At 42.2% G+C, this 19,313-nt stretch overlaps 2 protein-coding genes across 2 annotated transcripts in view; both read left to right on the forward strand.

The window, feature by feature from the left end:
- Positions 1-15,860, forward strand: part of LOC130285359 (transmembrane protease serine 9-like) — a gene marked incomplete at its 3' end in the record, with an annotated part of 54,688 nt that extends 38,828 nt beyond the window's left edge. The window contains exons 2-4 of the mRNA XM_056536719.1: positions 13,421-13,655; positions 13,741-13,951; positions 15,704-15,860. Of these exons, the coding sequence (XP_056392694.1) occupies positions 13,421-13,655; positions 13,741-13,951; positions 15,704-15,860 (603 nt within the window). The remainder of the gene's footprint in view (positions 1-13,420; positions 13,656-13,740; positions 13,952-15,703) is intronic.
- Position 15,861: 1 nt separating this feature from the next.
- Positions 15,862-18,868, forward strand: LOC130285360 (prostasin-like). Its single transcript, XM_056536720.1, has 3 exons — positions 15,862-15,950; positions 18,182-18,351; positions 18,491-18,868. Exons 1-3 carry the CDS (start codon positions 15,869-15,871, stop codon positions 18,866-18,868), a joined length of 630 nt encoding a protein of 209 aa, XP_056392695.1. The 5' UTR covers positions 15,862-15,868.
- The last annotated feature ends 445 nt before the right edge of the window (positions 18,869-19,313 follow it).

Genomic DNA, 19,313 nt, shown 5'->3' on the forward strand with positions numbered 1-19,313 from the left:
GCTAATTTAATGGCTAGAAGCTCTCGATCCCCGATGGAGTAGTTCCTCTCCGCCGGAGAGAAGGTCCTAGAAAAAAAACCACAAGTAACAGCATGCCCAGAAGAATTTTTTTGTAGAAGGACCGCTCCAGCTCCTACAGAGGAGGCATCAACCTCCAATAGGAAGGGTTTAGATGGGTCAGGTCTGGAGAGCACAGGAGCCGAAGAAAAGGCAGACTTGAGCCGTTTAAAGGCGTCTTCCGCTTGAGGAGGCCAAGACTTGGGATTGGCATTTTTTTTGGTTAAAGCCACGATAGGGGCCACAACGGTAGAAAAATGTGGAATAAATTGCCTGTAATAATTGGCGAACCCCAAAAAACGTTGGATAGCACGGAGTCCGGAGGGGCGTGGCCAATCTAAGACGGCAGAGAGTTTGTCTGGATCCATTTGTAGTCCTTGGCCAGAGACCAAGTATCCTAGGAAAGGAAGAGATTGGCATTCAAACAGACATTTCTCTATCTTGGCATAAAGTTGATTGTCACGAAGTCTCTGAAGAACCATACGGACATGCTGGCGGTGTTCTTCTAGATTGGCAGAAAAAATCAGGATATCGTCCAGATATACAACAACACAGGAGTATAAGAGATCACGAAAAATTTCATTAACAAAGTCTTGGAAGACGGCAGGGGCGTTGCACAGGCCAAAGGGCATGACCAGATACTCAAAGTGTCCATCTCTAGTGTTAAATGCCGTTTTCCATTCATCCCCCTCTCTGATGCGGATGAGATTATAAGCACCTCTTAAGTCCAGTTTGGTAAAGATGTGGGCGCCTTGGAGGCGATCAAAGAGTTCAGAGATGAGGGGTAGGGGGTAGCGGTTCTTTACCGTGATTTTATTAAGACCGCGGTAGTCAATGCAAGGACGTAGAGAGCCATCTTTTTTGGACACAAAGAAAAATCCGGCTCCGGCAGGAGAGGAGGATTTACGGATAAAGCCTTTTTTTAAATTTTCCTGGATGTACTCCGACATAGCAAGAGTCTCTGGGGCGGACAGAGGATAGATTCTGCCCCGGGGTGGAGTAGTGCCCGGGAGGAGGTCAATAGGACAATCATAAGGCCTGTGAGGAGGTAGAGTCTCAGCTTGTTTTTTGCAAAAAACATCCGCAAAGTCCATATAGGCCTTAGGAAGACCGGTTACAGGGGGAACCACAGAGTCACGGCAAGGGGTACTGGGAACCGGTTTTAGGCAGTCCTTGAAACAAGAGGGCCCCCAACTCTTGATCTCCCCAGTGGACCAATCCAGGGTTGGGGAATGGAGTTGAAGCCAGGGTAGTCCAAGGAGGATTTCGGAAGTGCAATTGGGGAGGACCAACAATTCAATCTTCTCGTGATGAGGTCCGATGCACATTAGAAGGGGCTCCGTGCGGAGACGTATGGTACAGTCCAATCTTTCATTGTTTACACAATTGATGTAGAGGGGTCTGGCGAGACTGGTCACTGGGATGTTGAACCTGTTGACGAGAGAGGCCAAAATAAAATTTCCTGCAGATCCGGAATCCAAGAAGGCCATAGTGGAGAAGGAGAAGGCAGAGGCAGATATCCGCACAGGCACAGTAAGACGTGGAGAAGCAGAGTAGACATCAAGGACTGTCTCACCTTTGTGCGGAGTCAGCGTACGTCTTTCCAGGCGGGGAGGACGGATAGGACAATCCTTCAGGAAGTGTTCGGTACTGGCACAGTACAGGCAGAGATTCTCCATGCGGCGTCGTGTCCTCTCTTGAGGTGTCAGGCGAGACCGGTCGACCTGCATAGCCTCCACGGCGGGAGGCACAGGAACGGATTGCAGGGGACCAGAGGAGAGAGGAGCCGGGGAGAAAAAACGCCTTGTGCGAACAAAGTCCATATCCTGGCGGAGCTCCTGACGCCTTTCGGAAAAACGCATGTCAATGCGAGTGGCAAGATGGATGAGTTCATGTAGGTTAGCAGGGATTTCTCGTGCGGCCAGAACATCTTTAATGTTGCTGGATAGGCCTTTTTTAAAGGTCGCGCAGAGGGCCTCATTATTCCAGGATAATTCTGAAGCAAGAGTACGGAATTGTACGGCGTACTCGCCAACGGAAGAATTACCCTGGACCAGGTTCAACAGGGCAGTCTCAGCAGAAGAGGCTCGGGCAGGTTCCTCAAAGACACTTCGAATTTCCGAGAAGAAGGAGTGTATAGAGGCAGTGACGGGGTCATTGCGGTCCCAGAGCGGTGTGGCCCATGACAGAGCTTTTCCAGACAAAAGGCTGACTACGAAAGCCACCTTAGACCTTTCAGTAGGAAACTGGTCCGACATCATCTCCAAGTGCAGGGAACATTGGGAAAGAAAGCCACGGCAGAATTTAGAGTCCCCATCAAATTTATCCGGCAAGGATAGTCGTAGACCAGAAGCGGCCACTCGCTGCGGAGGAGGTGCAGGAGCTGGCGGAGGAGATGATTGCTGAAGCTGTGGTAGTAGCTGCTGTAGCATAACGGTCAGTTGAGACAGCTGTTGGCCTTGTTGCGCTATCTGTTGTGACTGCTGGGCGACCACCGTGGTGAGGTCGGCGACAACTGGCAGAGGAACTTCAGCGGGATCCATGGCCGGATCTACTGTCACGATGCCGGCTGGCAGGTAGTGGATCCTCTGTGCCAGAGAAGGATTGGCGTGGACCGTGCTAGTGGATCGGTTCTAAGTCACTACTGGTTTTCACCAGAGCCCGCCGCAAAGCGGGATGGTCTTGCTGCGGCGGTAGTGACCAGGTCGTATCCACTAGCAACGGCTCAACCTCTCTGACTGCTGAAGATAGGCGCGGTACAAGGGAGTAGACAGAAGCAAGGTCGGACGTAGCAGAAGGTCGGGGCAGGCAGCAAGGATCGTAGTCGGGGGCAACGGCAGGAGGTCTGGAACACAGGCTAGGAACACACAAGGAAACGCTTTCACTGGCACAATGGCAACAAGATCCGGCGAGGGAGTGAAAGTGAGGTATAAATAGGGAGTGCACAGGTGAACACACTAATTGGAACCACTGCGCCAATCAGCGGCGCAGTGGCCCTTTAAATCGCAGAGACCCGGCGCGCGCGCGCCCTAGGGAGCGGGGCCGCGCGCGCCGGGACAGCACAGACGGAGAGCGAGTCAGGTACGGGAGCCGGGATGCGCATCGCGAGCGGGCGCTACCCGCATCGCGAATCGCATCCCGGCTGGAGACGGTATCGCAGCGCACCGGGTCAGTGGAGCTGCCCGGAGCGCTGCGGTAGCGAGAGAGAAGCAAGCGCTCCGGGGAGGAGCGGGGACCCGGAGCGCTCGGCGTAACAATGTATGGGGGTAGTAGTCATGTAATGTGATGATTATAGGAGGTGTATGGGGGTAGTAGTCATGTAATGTAATGATTATTATAGGAGATGTATGGGGGTAGTAGTCATGTAATGTGATTATTATAGGAGGTGTATGGGGGTAGTAGTCATGTAATGTGATGATTATTATAGGAGGTGTATGGGGGTAGTAGTCATGTAATGTGATGATTATTATAGGAGGTGTATGGGGGTAGTAGTCATGTAATGTGATGATTATTATAGGAGATGTATGGGGGTAGTAGTCATGTAATGTGATGATTATTATAGGAGATGTATGGGGGTAGTAGTCATGTAATGTGATGATTATTATAGGAGATGTATGGGGGTAGTAGTCATGTAATGTGATGATTATTATAGGAGATGTATGGGGGTAGTAGTCATGTAATGTGATGATTATTATAGGAGATGTATGGGGGTAGTAGTCATGTAATGTGATGATTATAGGAGATGTATGGGGGTAGTAGTCATGTAATGTGATGATTATAGGAGATGTATGGGGGTAGTAGTCATGTAATGTGATGATTATAGGAGATGTATGGGGGTAGTAGTCATGTAATGTGATGATTATTATAGGAGATGTATGGGGGTAATAGTCATGTAATGTGATTATTATAGGAGGTGTATGGGGGTAGTAGTCATGTAATGATTATTATAGGAGATGTATGGGGGTAGTAGTCATGTAATGTGATGATTATTATAGGAGGTGTATGGGGGTAGTAGTCATGTAATGTGATTATTATAGGAGATGTATGGGGGTAGTAGTCATGTAATGTGATGATTATTATAGGAGATGTATGGGGGTAGTAGTCATGTAATGTGATGATTATTATAGGAGACGTATGGGGGTAGTAGTCATGTAATGTGATTATTATAGGAGGTGTATGGGGGTAGTAGTCATGTAATGTGATGATTATTATAGGAGGTGTATGGGAGTAGTAGTCATGTAATGATTATTATAGGAGGTGTATGGGGGTAGTAGTCATGTAATGATTATTATAGGAGATGTATGGGGGTAGTAGTCATGTAATGTGATGATTATTATAGGAGATGTATGGGGGTAGTAGTCATGTAATGTGATGATTATAGGAGATGTATGGGGGTAGTAGTCATGTAATGTGATTATTTTAGCAGATATATGGGGGTAGTAGTCATGTAATGTGATTATTATAGGAGATATATGGGGGTAGTAGTCATGTAATGTGATTATTATAGGAGATGTATGGGGGTAGTAGTCATGTAATGTGATGATTATTATAGGAGGTGTATGGGGGTAGTAGTCATGTAATGTGATGATTATAGGAGATGTATGGGGGTAGTAGTCATGTAATGTGATGATTATTATAGGAGATGTATGGGGGTAGTAGTCATGTAATGTGATGATTATAGGAGATGTATGGGGGTAGTAGTCATGTGATGATTATTATAGGAGATGTATGGGGGTAGTAGTCATGTAATGTGATGATTATTATAGGAGATGTATGGGGGTAGTAGTCATGTAATGTGATGATTATTATAGGAGGTGTATGGGGGTAGTAGTCATGTAATGTGATGATTATAGGAGATGTATGGGGGTAGTAGTCATGTAATGTGATGATTATTATAGGAGATGTATGGGGGTAGTAGTCATGTAATGTGATTATTATAGGAGATGTATGGGGGTAGTAGTCATGTAATGTGAATATTATAGGAGATGTATGGGGGTAGTAGTCATGTAATGTGATTATTATAGGAGATGTATGGGGGTAGTAGTCATGTAATGTGATTATTATTATAGGAGATGTATGGGGGTAGTAGTCATGTAATGTGATGATTATTATAGGAGATGTATGGGGGTAGTAGTCATGTAATGTGATGATTATTATAGGAGGTGTATGGGGGTAGTAGTCATGTAATGTGATGATTATTATAGGAGATGTATGGGGGTAGTAGTCATGTAATGTGATTATTATAGGAGATGTATGGGGGTAGTAGTCATGTAATGTGATGATTATTATAGGAGATGTATGGGGGTAGTAGTCATGTAATGTGATGATTATTATAGGAGGTGTATGGGGGTAGTAGTCATGTAATGTGATTATTATAGGAGATGTATGGGGGTAGTAGTCATGTAATGTGATTATTATAGGAGATGTATGGGGGTAGTAGTCATGTAATGTAATGATTATTATAGGAGATGTATGGGGGTAGTAGTCATGTAATGTGATGATTATAGGAGATGTATGGGGGTAGTAGTCATGTAATGTGATGATTATTATAGGAGGTGTATGGGGGTAGTAGTCATGTAATGTGATTATTATAGGAGGTGTATGGGGGTAGTAGTCATGTAATGTGATGATTATTATAGGAGATCTATGGGGGTAGTAGTCATGTAATGTGATGATTATTATAGGAGGTGTATGGGGGTAGTAGTCATGTAATGTGATGATTATTATAGGAGATGTATGGGGGTAGTAGTCATGTAATGTGATTATTATAGGAGGTGTATGGGAGTAGTAGTCATGTAATGTGATGATTATTATAGGAGATGTATGGGGGTAGTAGTCATGTAATGTGATGATTATTATAGGAGGTGTATGGGGGTAGTAGTCATGTAATGTGATTATTATAGGAGATGTATGGGGGTAGTAGTCATGTAATGTGATGATTATTATAGGAGGTGTATGGGGGTAGTAGTCATGTAATGTGATGATTATTATTATAGGAGATGTATGGGGGTAGTAGTCATGTAATGTGATGATTATAGGAGATGTATGGGGGTAGTAGTCATGTAATGTGATGATTATTATAGGAGATGTATGGGGGTAGTAGTCATGTAATGTGATGATTATTATAGATGTATGGGGGTAGTAGTCATGTAATGTGATGATTATTATAGGAGATGTATGGGGGTAGTAGTCATGTAATGTGATTATTATAGGAGATGTATGGGGGTTGTAGTCATGTAATGTGATGATTATTATAGGAGATGTATGGGGGTAGTAGTCATGTAATGTGATGATTATTATAGGAGATGTATGGGGGTAGTAGTCATGTAATGTGAGGATTATTATAGGAGATGTATGGGGGTAGTAGTCATGTAATGTGATGATTATTATAGGAGGTGTATGGGGGTAGTAGTCATGTAATGTGATGATTATTATAGGAGGTGTATGGGGGTAGTAGTCATGTAATGTGATTATTATAGGAGATGTATGGGGGTAGTAGTCATGTAATGTGATGATTATTATAGGAGGTGTATGGGGATAGTAGTCATGTAATGATTATTATAGGAGATGTATGGGGGTAGTAGTCATGTAATGTGATGATTATTATAGGAGGTGTATGGGGATAGTAGTCATGTAATGATTATTATAGGAGATGTATGGGGGTAGTAGTCATGTAATGTGATTATTATTATAGGAGATGTATGGGGGTAGTAGTCATGTAATGTGATGATTATTATAGGAGATGTATGGGGGTAGTAGTCATGTAATGTGAGGATTATTATAGGAGATGTATGGGGGTAGTAGTCATGTAATGTGATGATTATTATAGGAGGTGTATGGGGGTAGTAGTCATGTAATGTGATGATTATTATAGGAGGTGTATGGGGGTAGTAGTCATGTAATGTGATTATTATAGGAGATGTATGGGGGTAGTAGTCATGTAATGTGATGATTATTATAGGAGGTGTATGGGGATAGTAGTCATGTAATGATTATTATAGGAGATGTATGGGGGTAGTAGTCATGTAATGTGATGATTATTATAGGAGGTGTATGGGGGTAGTAGTCATGTAATGTGATGATTATTATAGGAGATGTATGGGGGTAGTAGTCATGTAATGTGATTATTATTATAGGAGGTGTATGGGGGTAGTAGTCATGTAATGTGATGATTATTATAGGAGGTGTATGGGGGTAGTAGTCATGTAATGTGATTATTATTATAGGAGATGTATGGGGGTAGTAGTCATGTAATGTGATTATTATTATAGGAGATGTATGGGGGTAGTAGTCATGTAATGTGATGATTATTATAGGAGGTGTATGGGGGTAGTAGTCATGTAATGTGATTATTATAGCAGATGTATGGGGATAGTAGTCATGTAATGTGATTATTATAGGAGGTGTATGGGGGTAGTAGTCATGTAATGTGATTATTATTATAGGAGATGTATGGGGGTAGTAGTCATGTAATGTGATGATTATTATAGGAGGTGTATGGGGGTAGTAGTCATGTAATGTGATTATTATTATAGGAGGTGTATGGGGGTAGTAGTCATGTAATGTGATGATTATTATAGGAGGTGTATGGGGGTAGTAGTCATGTAATGTGATTATTATTATAGGAGGTGTATGGGGGTAGTAGTCATGTAATGTGATGATTATTATAGGAGATGTATGGGGGTAGTAGTCATGTAATGTGATGATTATTATAGGAGGTGTATGGGGGTAGTAGTCATGTAATGTGATTATTATAGGAGATGTATGGGGGTAGTAGTCATGTAATGTAATGATTATTATAGGAGGTGTATGGGGGTAGTAGTCATGTAATGTGATGATTATTATAGGAGATGTATGGGGGTAGTAGTCATGTAATGTGATTATTATAGGAGATGTATGGGGGTAGTAGTCATGTAATGTGATGATTATTATAGGAGGTGTATGGGGGTAGTAGTCATGTAATGTGATGATTATTATAGGAGATGTATGGGGGTAGTAGTCATGTAATGTGATTATTATTATAGGAGGTGTATGGGGGTAGTAGTCATGTAATGTGATGATTATTATAGGAGATGTATGGGGGTAGTAGTCATGTAATGTGATTATTATAGGATATGTATGGGGGTAGTAGTCATGTAATGTGATTATTATAGGAGATGTATGGGGGTAGTAGTCATGTAATGTGATTATTATAGGAGATGTATGGGGGTAGTAGTCATGTAATGTGATTATTATAGGAGATGTATGGGGGTAGTAGTCATGTAATGTGATTATTATTATAGGAGATGTATGGGGGTAGTAGTCATGTAATGTGATGATTATTATAGGAGATGTATGGGGGTAGTAGTCATGTAATGTGATTATTATAGGAGATGTATGGGGGTAGTAGTCATGTAATGTGATGATTATTATAGGAGATGTATAGGGGTAGTAGTCATGTAATGTGATGATTATAGGAGGTGTATGGGGGTAGTAATCATGTAATGTGATGATTATTATAGGAGATGTATGGGGGTAGTAGTCATGTAATGTGATGATTATTATAGGAGATGTATGGGGGTAGTAGTCATGTAATGTGATTATTATAGGAGATGTATGGGGGTAGTAGTCATGTAATGTGATTATTATAGGAGATGTATGGGGGTAGTAGTCATGTAATGTGATGATTATTATAGGAGATGTATGGGGTAGTAGTCATGTAATGTGATTATTATAGGAGATGTATGGGGGTAGTAGTCATGTAATGTGATGATTATTATTATAGGAGGTGTATGGGGGTAGTAGTCATGTAATGTGATTATTATAGGAGATGTATGGGGGTAGTAGTCTTGTAATGTGATGATTATTATAGGAGATGTATGGGGGTAGTAGTCATGTAATGTGATTATTATAGGAGGTGTATGGGGGTAGTAGTCATGTAATGTGATTATTATTATAGGAGATGTATGGGGGTAGTAGTCATGTAATGTGATGATTATTATAGGAGATGTATGGGGGTAGTAGTCATGTAATGTGATGATTATTATAGGAGATGTATGGGGGTAGTAGTCATGTAATGTGATTATTATAGGAGATGTATGGGGGTAGTAGTCATGTAATGTGATTATTATTATAGGAGGTGTATGGGGGTAGTAGTCATGTAATGTGATTATTATTATAGGAGATGTATGGGGGTAGTAGTCATGTAATGTGATGATTATTATAGGAGATGTATGGGGGTAGTAGTCATGTAATGTGATGATTATTATAGGAGGTGTATGGGGGTAGTAGTCATGTAATGTGATTATTATAGGAGATGTATGGGGGTAGTAGTCATGTAATGTGATGATTATTATAGGAGGTGTATGGGGGTAGTAGTCATGTAATGTGATTATTATAGGAGATGTATGGGGGTAGTAGTCATGTAATGTGATGATTATTATAGGAGATGTATGGGGGTAGTAATCATGTAATGTGATTATTATAGGAGGTGTATGGGGGTAGTAGTCATGTAATGTGATGATTATTATAGGAGATGTATGGGGGTAGTAGTCATGTAATGTAATGATTATTATAGGAGGTGTATGTGGGTAGTAGTCATGTAATGTGATTATTATTATAGGAGATGTATGGGGGTAGTAGTCATGTAATGTGATGATTATTATAGGAGATGTATGGGGGTAGTAGTCATGTAATGTGATGATTATTATAGGAGGTGTATGGGGGTAGTAGTCATGTAATGTGATTATTATTATAGGAGGTGTATGGGGGTAGTAGTCATGTAATGTGATGATTATTATAGGAGATGTATGGGGGTAGTAGTCATGTAATGTGATTATTATAGGATATGTATGGGGGTAGTAGTCATGTAATGTGATTATTATAGGAGATGTATGGGGGTAGTAGTCATGTAATGTGATGATTATTATAGGAGGTGTATGGGGGTAGTAGTCATGTAATGTGATTATTATTATAGGAGATGTATGGGGGTAGTAGTCATGTAATGTGATGATTATTATAGGAGATGTATGGGGGTAGTAGTCATGTAATGTGATTATTATAGGAGGTGTATGGGGGTAGTAGTCATGTAATGTGTTGATTATTATAGGAGATGTATGGGGGTAGTAGTCATGTAATGTGATGATTATAGGAGGTGTATGGGGGTAGTAGTCATGTAATGTGATGATTATTATAGGAGATGTATGGGGGTAGTAGTCATGTAATGTGATGATTATAGGAGATGTATGGGGGTAGTAGTCATGTAATGATTATTATAGGAGGTGTATGGGGGTAGTAGTCATGTAATGTGATGATTATTATAGGAGATGTATGGGGGTAGTAGTCATGTAATGTGATGATTATTAGAGGAGATGTATGGGGGTAGTAGTCATGTAATGTGATGATTATAGGAGGTGTATGGGGGTAGTAGTCATGTAATGTGATGATTATTATAGGAGATGTATGGGGGTAGTAGTCATGTAATGTGATGATTATAGTAGGTGTATGGGGGTAGTAGTCATGTAATGTGATGATTATTATAGGAGATGTATGGGGGTAGTAGTCATGTAATGTGATTATTATAGGAGATGTATGGGGTAGTAGTCATGTAATGATTATTATAGGAGATGTATGGGGGTAGTAGTCATGTAATGTGATTATTATAGGAGGTGTATGGGGGTAGTAGTCATGTAATGTGATTATTATAGGAGATGTATGGGGTAGTAGTCATGTAATGATTATTATAGGAGATGTATGGGGGTAGTAGTCATGTAATGTGATTATTATAGGAGGTGTATGGGGGTAGTAGTCATGTAATGTGATTATTATAGGAGGTGTATGGGGGTAGTAGTCATGTAATGTGATGATTATTATAGGAGGTGTATGGGGGTAGTAGTCATGTAATGTGATGATTATTATAGGAGATGTATGGGGGTAGTAGTCATGTAATGTGATGATTATAGGAGATGTATGGGGGTAGTAGTCATGTAATGTGATGATTATAGGAGATGTATGGGGGTAGTAGTCATGTAATGTGATTATTATAGGAGATGTGTGGGGGTAGTAGTCATGTAATGTGATGATTATTATAGGAGATGTATGGGGGTAGTAGTCATGTAATGTGATGATTATTATAGGAGATGTATGGGGGTAGTAGTCATGTAATGTGATGATTATTATAGGAGGTGTATGGGGGTAGTAGTCATGTATTGTGATGATTATTATAGGAGGTGTATGGGGGTAGTAGTCATGTAATGTGATGATTATTATAGGAGGTGTATGGGGGTAGTAGTCATGTAATGTAATGATTATTATTATAGGAGGTGTATGGGGGTAGTAGTCATGTAATGTGATTATTATAGGAGATGTATGGGGGTAGTAGTCATGTAATGTAATGATTATTATAGGAGATGTATGGGGGTAGTAGTCATGTAATGTGATGATTATTATAGGAGATGTATGGGGGTAGTAGTCATGTAATGGGATGATTATTATAGGAGATGTATGGGGGTAGTAGTCATGTAATGTAATGATTATTATAGGAGATGTATGGGGGTAGTAGTCATGTAATGTGATGATTATTATAGGAGATGTATGGGGGTAGTAGTCATGTAATGTGATGATTATAGGAGGTGTATGGGGGTAGTAGTCATGTAATGTGATGATTATTATAGGAGATGTATGGGGTAGTAGTCATGTAATGTGATTATTATAGGAGGTGTATGGGGGTAGTAGTCATGTAATGTGATTATTATAGGAGGTGTATGGGGGTAGTATTCATGTAATGTGATGATTATTATAGGAGGTGTATGGGGGTAGTAGTCATGTAATGTGATGATTATTATAGGAGGTGTATGGGGGTAGTAGTCATGTAATGTGATGATTATTATAGAAGATGTATGGGGGTAGTAGTCATGTAATGTAATGATTATTATAGGAGATGTATGGGGGTAGTAGTCATGTAATGTGATGATTATTATAGGAGGTGTATGGGGGTAGTAGTCATGTAATGTAATGATTATTATAGGAGATGTATGGGGGTAGTAGTCATGTAATGTGATGATTATTATAGGAGATGTATGGGGGTAGAAGTCATGTAATGTGATTATTATAGGAGGTGTATGGGGGTAGTAGTCATGTAATGTGATGATTATTATAGGAGGTGTATGGGGGTAGTAGTCATGTAATGTGATGATTATTATAGAAGATGTATGGGGGTAGTAGTCATGTAATGTGATTATTATAGGAGATGTACGGGGGTAGTAGTCATGTAATGTGATGATTATAGGAGGTGTATGGGGGTAGTAGTCATGTAATGTGATTATTATAGGAGGTGTATGGGGGTAGTAGTCATGTAATGGGATTATTATAGGAGATGTATGGGGGTAGTAGTCATGTAATGTGATTATTATAGGAGGTGTATGGGGGTAGTAGTCATGTAATGTGATTATTATAGGAGATGTATGGGGGTAGTAGTCATGTAATGTGATGATTATTATAGGAGATGTATGGGGGTAGTAGTCATGTAATGTGATGATTATTATAGGAGATGTATGGGGGTAGTAGTCATGTAATGTGATTATTATAAGAGGTGTATGGGGGTAGTAGTCATGTAATGTGATGATTATTATAGGAGATGTATGGGGGTAGTAGTCATGTAATGTGATTATTATAGGAGATGTATGGGGGTAGTAGTCATGTAATGTGATGATTATTATAGGAGATGTATGGGGGTAGTAGTCATGTAATGTAATGATTATTATAGGAGATGTATGGGGGTAGTAGTCATGTAATGTGATTATTATAGGAGGTGTATGGGGGTAGTAGTCATGTAATGATTATTATAGGAGGTGTATGGGGATAGTAGTCATGTAATGATTATTATAGGAGATGTATGGGGGTAGTAGTCATGTAATGTGATTATTATTATAGGAGGTGTATGGGGGTAGTAGTCATGTAATGTGATGATTATTATAGGAGGTGTATGGGGGTAGTATTCATGTAATGTGATGATTATTATAGGAGGTGTATTGGGGTAGTAGTCATGTAATGTGATTATTATTATAGGAGGTGTATGGGGGTAGTAGTCATGTAATGTGATGATTATTATAGGAGGTGTATGGGGGTAGTATTCATGTAATGTGATGATTATTATAGGAGGTGTATGGGGGTAGTAGTCATGTAATGTGATTATTATAGGAGGTGTATGGGGGTAGTAGTCATGTAATGTGATGATTATTATAGGAGATGTATGGGGGTAGTAGTCATGTAATGTGATGATTATTATAGGAGATGTATGGGGGTAGTAGTCATGTAATTGCACAGTTTTATGTCATGTGATCGTCTGATCCTGAGTTGCTGACATGTGACCATTGTTATCTTCCAGACTGACTCCGGGGGTCCGCTCATGTATGAAGTGCGGGGGGTCTGGTACCAGGCCGGTGTTATAAGTTGGGGGTACGGTTGTACTGATATTGAGCGTGCTGCGGTGTACGCCATGGTGCCGACCTACATCTCCTGGATCCAGAGCTACGTACCAGAGCTGACACCTCACAATGTAGGAAGCTTCTCCAATCCATCTATTGACTGTGACAAGTCCTACATGGTCCCTGCTGTCCCCGGTGAGGACAATCACAATACACATCTTCTTGGATTACACTTCTCCCATCTGTAGAGATTTTATAGACATTTCTTCTTCTCCTCCAGACGTTTCCTCCCCCGATTCTCGAGCGGCCGGGTCGGTCTGTGGTTCTCCAATGGTGTTCAGCCGTACAGTTAATGGCACAGACGCTGTGCCGGGAGAATGGCCATGGCAAGTCAGTGTGCAGTACCTCCTGCCAGGACACGGCTATTATCATATATGTGGAGGGTCCCTTATCGCCTCTCAGTGGGTGTTGACCGCTTCCCACTGTATTGTGTAAGTGTGAATAGTTTTTATATTATATCTATCCATACATTTCTTATCTATCTCATATCTATCTATCTTTCTATCTGTTGAGATGTGGTACCACGGGTGGTGTAGAGAAATACCTTATCACTTCGTGATGCCAGACAACCATTATTGTTACGCTGAGCGCTCCGGGCCCCCTGCTGGCCTCGGAGCGCTCACAGCATGTGTCCCCAGGCAGCGCTCCTGAGTCTCAGCGTGTGCGTCCCCGCTCTCTAGGGCGCGCGTGCGCCGGGACTCTTAGATTTAAAGGGCCAGTGCACCAGTGATCGGTGCCTGGCCCAAAGTGGTTATTAAGGGTTAATGTTTGTGAGAAGCAGCGCTGTTTGGACTTAATTAGGCCTCACCTGTGCACTGCCTACAAGTACCTTCCCCTCCCACAGCCTCCTGCCGGATCTTTGTTGCCTTTTGAGCCATTGTGAAAGCGTTCCTGTGTATTCCTTGCCTGTTGCCGACCCGTTGCTACTGACTACCGCCTGTGAACTGTTGCCATCTGCCCTGACCATTTGCTCCGTCTGACTTCGCCTTTGCCTGATCCTCTTGTACCTTGCCTTATCTCAGCAGCCAGAGAGGTTGAGTCGCTACTGGGTGGAACGACCTGGGGTCGCAGCAAGTCTATCCCGCTTTGCGGCGGGCTCTGGTGAAAACCAGTAACCCCTTAGATTCCGTTCCCCTGGTACAGCCCACGTCATCACCTCTCTGCCATAGCGGATCCACCACCAGCCTCCGCTACCAGCTACCAGCCCGGATCCTGACAATTATCCTATACACGGTCCAAGAATGGAGACAGCTTCTCCTGGGCCAGGCATGAGGAGTAAATGAACACACGATGTCAAGTTACAGACGACTGTCCGCACTGAGCAGAGTGCAGATGGTAATACACGGACAGTATGATGCAGAGTGAGAGGATGCAGTGTAACCATTTGGCGCCCTGTTGCCTTGCTTGGACTTGTGGTGCTTTCACCCAATAAATTGATACTGACTTGAAAGAATTGAAGATTGATCCTGGCAGCTAGGGTGCTGTCAAGGTCTTGCAGCTTTCTCCAGGGCATGAACTTTTACCGTGCGAGGTTCCTTGCAGAATGGCCGGATAAGATGTATGTGTTGTTGGCCTTCTCTTAGAGCAGGTATAGGCAACCTTCGGCACTGCAGATGTTTTGGACTACATCTCCCATGATGCTCTTACAGCCTTAGTATCATGGGAGATGTAGTCCAAAACATCTGCAGTGCCGAAGGTTGCCTATACCTGCTTAGGGCTTCTCCATACACCTCAAACCTTTCCCACATTTGTGCTCTGCTCTCCACAGTGACTTGCACTGAACTGGGGACCCCCCCCCCCCCACTCCACTATATGGACAAGAATTTCAGGGTTTCCATTGCTGACAGGGTCACGTGGGTTGTACTGCTCTTCTCTTAAAGGTACAATAACACATATAAATAACATATAGAGAAATAACGTAACAGGATAATTATAAAAATATATTATGTTTTGGTAAACTGCGAAAACTCAATAGAAACTAGAATCAGTCCCTCAGTGGGGCCAACACCTGTGCTGCCGGTCGGTCTGAGGAAGTCCGAAGCCACAGGACAGCCTTTGGTGCTGGGACACCACATATCTATCTGTCTATCTATGTATCTATCTATCTATGTATCCTTAGAGGATTTTCTGGGTATTTTGTGCCTTCTGTGTAATACTAAGTTGTAATTTTCCATTTTCTCCAGTGATTATAGCCCCAATAACTATCTGGTTATACTGGGTGGACACAAACTTCAGGATTTGGATTCTAATGCGGTCACTATGGAAGTGCAGAGATTTTTCAAACACTCATTTCATATATTGACTGGAGGAGACATCAGTTTAATCAAACTCCTATCACCCGTCACATCATGCCCATCTGCCTGCCCTCCGTCTCCTTCCCCTGTGGCATGGAATGCTGGGTCACCGGCTGGGGCGATATCGGCTATAATGGTAAGATTTACTGGAAACTGATGGTATCATTACAATTAGTGTTCAGCGAAACTTTCAAAAACTTCCTTTGTCAGTTTCACCGAATGTTTTCAAAAAGTATCCTTGGTTTTTGGTAGATGCGGCGGATGTTATAATGCACTCGAAGGAATCGGAAGCCCTAGGGAATTTTTCCCGCTGTTCCAAAAATTCTTCCTTTTTAAGAGTAACATCAGGTTTTGCACATGGAAAGTGAAGAAGCAATGTTTTTGCTTACAAACGAAAAGTTAAAGCGTACCTGTCATAGTGCAAAAAAAAGAAAAAAAGTGATATGTTACTCAGGACCCAATCCTGATCATGTGCATATAATGTTTATGTGTCTCGGATCTATATATCCAGAGATATAAGCATTTATCTGCTGGTGAGTTACTTTTTCATTGTGCAGGCTGGAGGGGGCGTGTCAGTCTGGGCTGGAGGGGGCGTGTCAGTCTGTCTCCCTCACAGGAGCAAGCCTGGGCAGTCAGCCAATCAGTGCTCTCTACTCTGTAACCCTTTCCTCTCTGGTTTTATGCTGTGTCATGTTACACAGAGGAAGATACTTGGAGCTTGCCTGCAGTAATCAGAAGACATTATGGTGAATTCATAATAAGGATAAAATGTATAAATATAAGAATAGATCTTTATAAAATTAGTGCAAGGATTTTTTTAGATAAAAGTACAGCATTTTTATGAATACATGTTCTATCTGTTTTATCTTCTCCTAGTAAAGCTGGATGCTAATCAGCATAGCTGTCACTATGTGTGTAATTCATCTTTCACAGACTCCTGAATGTCTGATCAACTTCTTTGTCATTCAGGAGTCCGAGAAAGCTTTGACTATTTCAGCATGCTGGGAGTTGTAGTTTAGTAACAACTGAAGCTGCAATGTTTGTAAATAACTGTGTTAGAGCAGTGTTGCCTCCAGCTGTTGTAAAACTACAGCTCCCAGCATGTCCACACATCCTTTATCTGTAGTTTTGCACACACAATAGAAATCTCCTATACTGGATACTGGTATGCTTTACGTCCGGTATCCAGTATGCTGTAAAATCTAGACTAGTCTGTCTGGCTAAAAGACAGGCGACTCCTAGTGGCGGCTATTTTGAGCTTGAATTTCAGGTGAAAATTTACATTTTTTTAACAGGTGTATATTGTGAAATGTCATATTATAATGAGTCCTGCAATATATGAAAAGTATTTAACAATGACAGTGCCTCTTTAAATAAATAATCCCTTCATTGAGATCATGGATTGTGTATGTGCAGTCCTAGTAGTACCAGTGGAAGGGGGACGATCTGTACTTACTGAGGCCTGGTAATAGTGGGCGGGTGGTAAATGTAACAAGTAGGGTTGGTGGACTGGTGGTAGTACGGGGGTGGACTGGTGGTAGTAGGGTTGGTGGAATGGTGGTAGTAGGGGGGTGGACTGGTAGTAGTAGTAGTAGGGTTGGTGGACTGGTGGTAGTAGGGGGGGGTGGACTGGTAGTAGGGTTGGTGGACTGGTGGTAGTAGGGGGGTGGACTGGTGGTAGTAGGGGGGGTGGACTGGTGGTAGTAGGGTTGGTGGACTGGTGGTAGTAGGGGGGTGGACTGGTGCTAGTAATTGGTGGTCGTAAGGATGGTGGACTGGTGGTAGTAATGGGTGGTAATAGGGTTGGTGGACTGGTGGTAGTAATGGATGGTAGTAGGGTTGGTGGACTGGTGGTAGTAAGGGTGGTAGTAGGGGTGGTGCACTAGTGGTAGTAATGGATAGTGGAATGGTTGTAATACTGGGTGGTAGTAGAGGAAGTAGACTGGTAGTAGTAATGGGTGGTAGTAGGGTTGGTGGCCTGGTGGTAGTAATGGGTGGTTGTAGAGGTGGTTAACTGGAGGTAGTTGTCAAAATGGACCGCAGGGGTGGTAGACTGGTAGTAGATTTTGCCAGTTGACAGCAGGAGTTGTAATAGATGTAGCAAGTTTACATCATCAAAGACACACGGCTGTCAGGGCATGCTGGGAGTTGACGTTTTGCAACATCTGGAGGGCAACGGTTTGAAACCATTGTTCTAGAGTATTTGTCTTTGGGTGGTATCAAGCATCTGAAAATTGTAATGGTTCCAATCCAACCCCACACTATGACAGTGCCCCTAAACGATGAGCTGGGGGAACACTCCCCAGGATGATATTATACATATTCCTAGTCTCTGGTTTATGAGTTTCACCGTATTATACTTTATAGAGAGTCAGACAGCACCACGGACCCTCCAGAAGGTGACAGCACAACTGATGGGCCGAAAAGAGTGTGACCAGATGTATCATGAGATATTAGCAGTGGTTTCCAACTCCAGGATCATTCAAGATAACATGATATGTGCTGGATATGAAGAAGGACTGAGAGACACCTGCCAGGTGAGGTCAACTTACCTTATGGTCCACCACATCACTGACCATATTCTTCTGGAATTCTCATTGACTTCCTACATTTTCTTCTCCAAATTATTGACTATTTTCTTGATGATGGTATCAAAGTTCTTCCTCTTCTCTGCAGGGAGACTCTGGAGGACCTCTGGTGTGTAATGTGCGTGGGGTCTGGTACCAAGTTGGCATCGTAAGCTGGGGTTATAAGTGCGCTCTACCAAGAAGACCAACCGTATACACCCTGGTGTCCTCCTACCAGTCATGGATGAAGATTTCCATCCCAGATATCAAATTCACCAAAGTGACTAAAATCCCAGAGCCAAGTGTGAGATGTTCAGGAAGCCTCCTCATGCCAGATCCAATGTGGACACTTCTGATTCTACTGACATGGATATCGGGCTCCACCAATCTAAGGGCCTCTCAGATCCAACCTTGGATTCATCTTCCTCAAGCCATTAAACAATTCTTCAAAGTCTCATTGTGTCAGGACTGTATTGAAATCCTATAATCTCTTGGTCTGGGTAAATTTATGTGGTGTCCCGGTACCGTATTGTATACCGTACCTTGTGTGGTGGTCCCCAAAGTCAGAGTTCCTAGTAAGGGATGGGGTCCGCCTTTTGAGTAAATCCCCAGTCACCTCTTTACCTTTAAATTTGATGTGTTATATGTATAAAATGTATATAAATGTTAATTACCTTGATGCGGTCACAGGACCTTCGGTCATGTGACTATGTTAATTCCCCTATGGTATGTTGGAGGACCTTTGGAGGTCCTTGGGTCACATGGTTACCCCTAACTCTTTGTACAGAAGATTGACAGTTGTTATGGACCAGTGAGCTCAAGTCCAGCCTCTGCCCATATAAGGGAGCTGTAGCCAATGATCGCTCTCTTGGGTTGCTGCTCTCGTGGATGCCGGACTATCAGGACGGATCTGCGCAACTTACAAAGGCAAG

The sequence above is a fragment of the Hyla sarda genome, chromosome 8 (genome assembly GCF_029499605.1).
Source record: "Hyla sarda isolate aHylSar1 chromosome 8, aHylSar1.hap1, whole genome shotgun sequence".
Taxonomy (NCBI): domain Eukaryota; kingdom Metazoa; phylum Chordata; class Amphibia; order Anura; family Hylidae; genus Hyla; species Hyla sarda.

Bases quoted from the DNA above. Each gene is read 5' to 3' on its own strand.
- LOC130285360 (XM_056536720.1), top strand. From the start codon at position 15,869: ATGCCCATCTGCCTGCCCTCCGTCTCCTTCCCCTGTGGCATGGAATGC. The intron at 15,951-18,181 runs GTAAGATTTACT...TATACTTTATAG, and splicing joins GGGCGATATCGGCTATAATG to AGAGTCAGACAGCACCACGG. The intron at 18,352-18,490 runs GTGAGGTCAACT...TCTTCTCTGCAG, and splicing joins GACTGAGAGACACCTGCCAG to GGAGACTCTGGAGGACCTCT.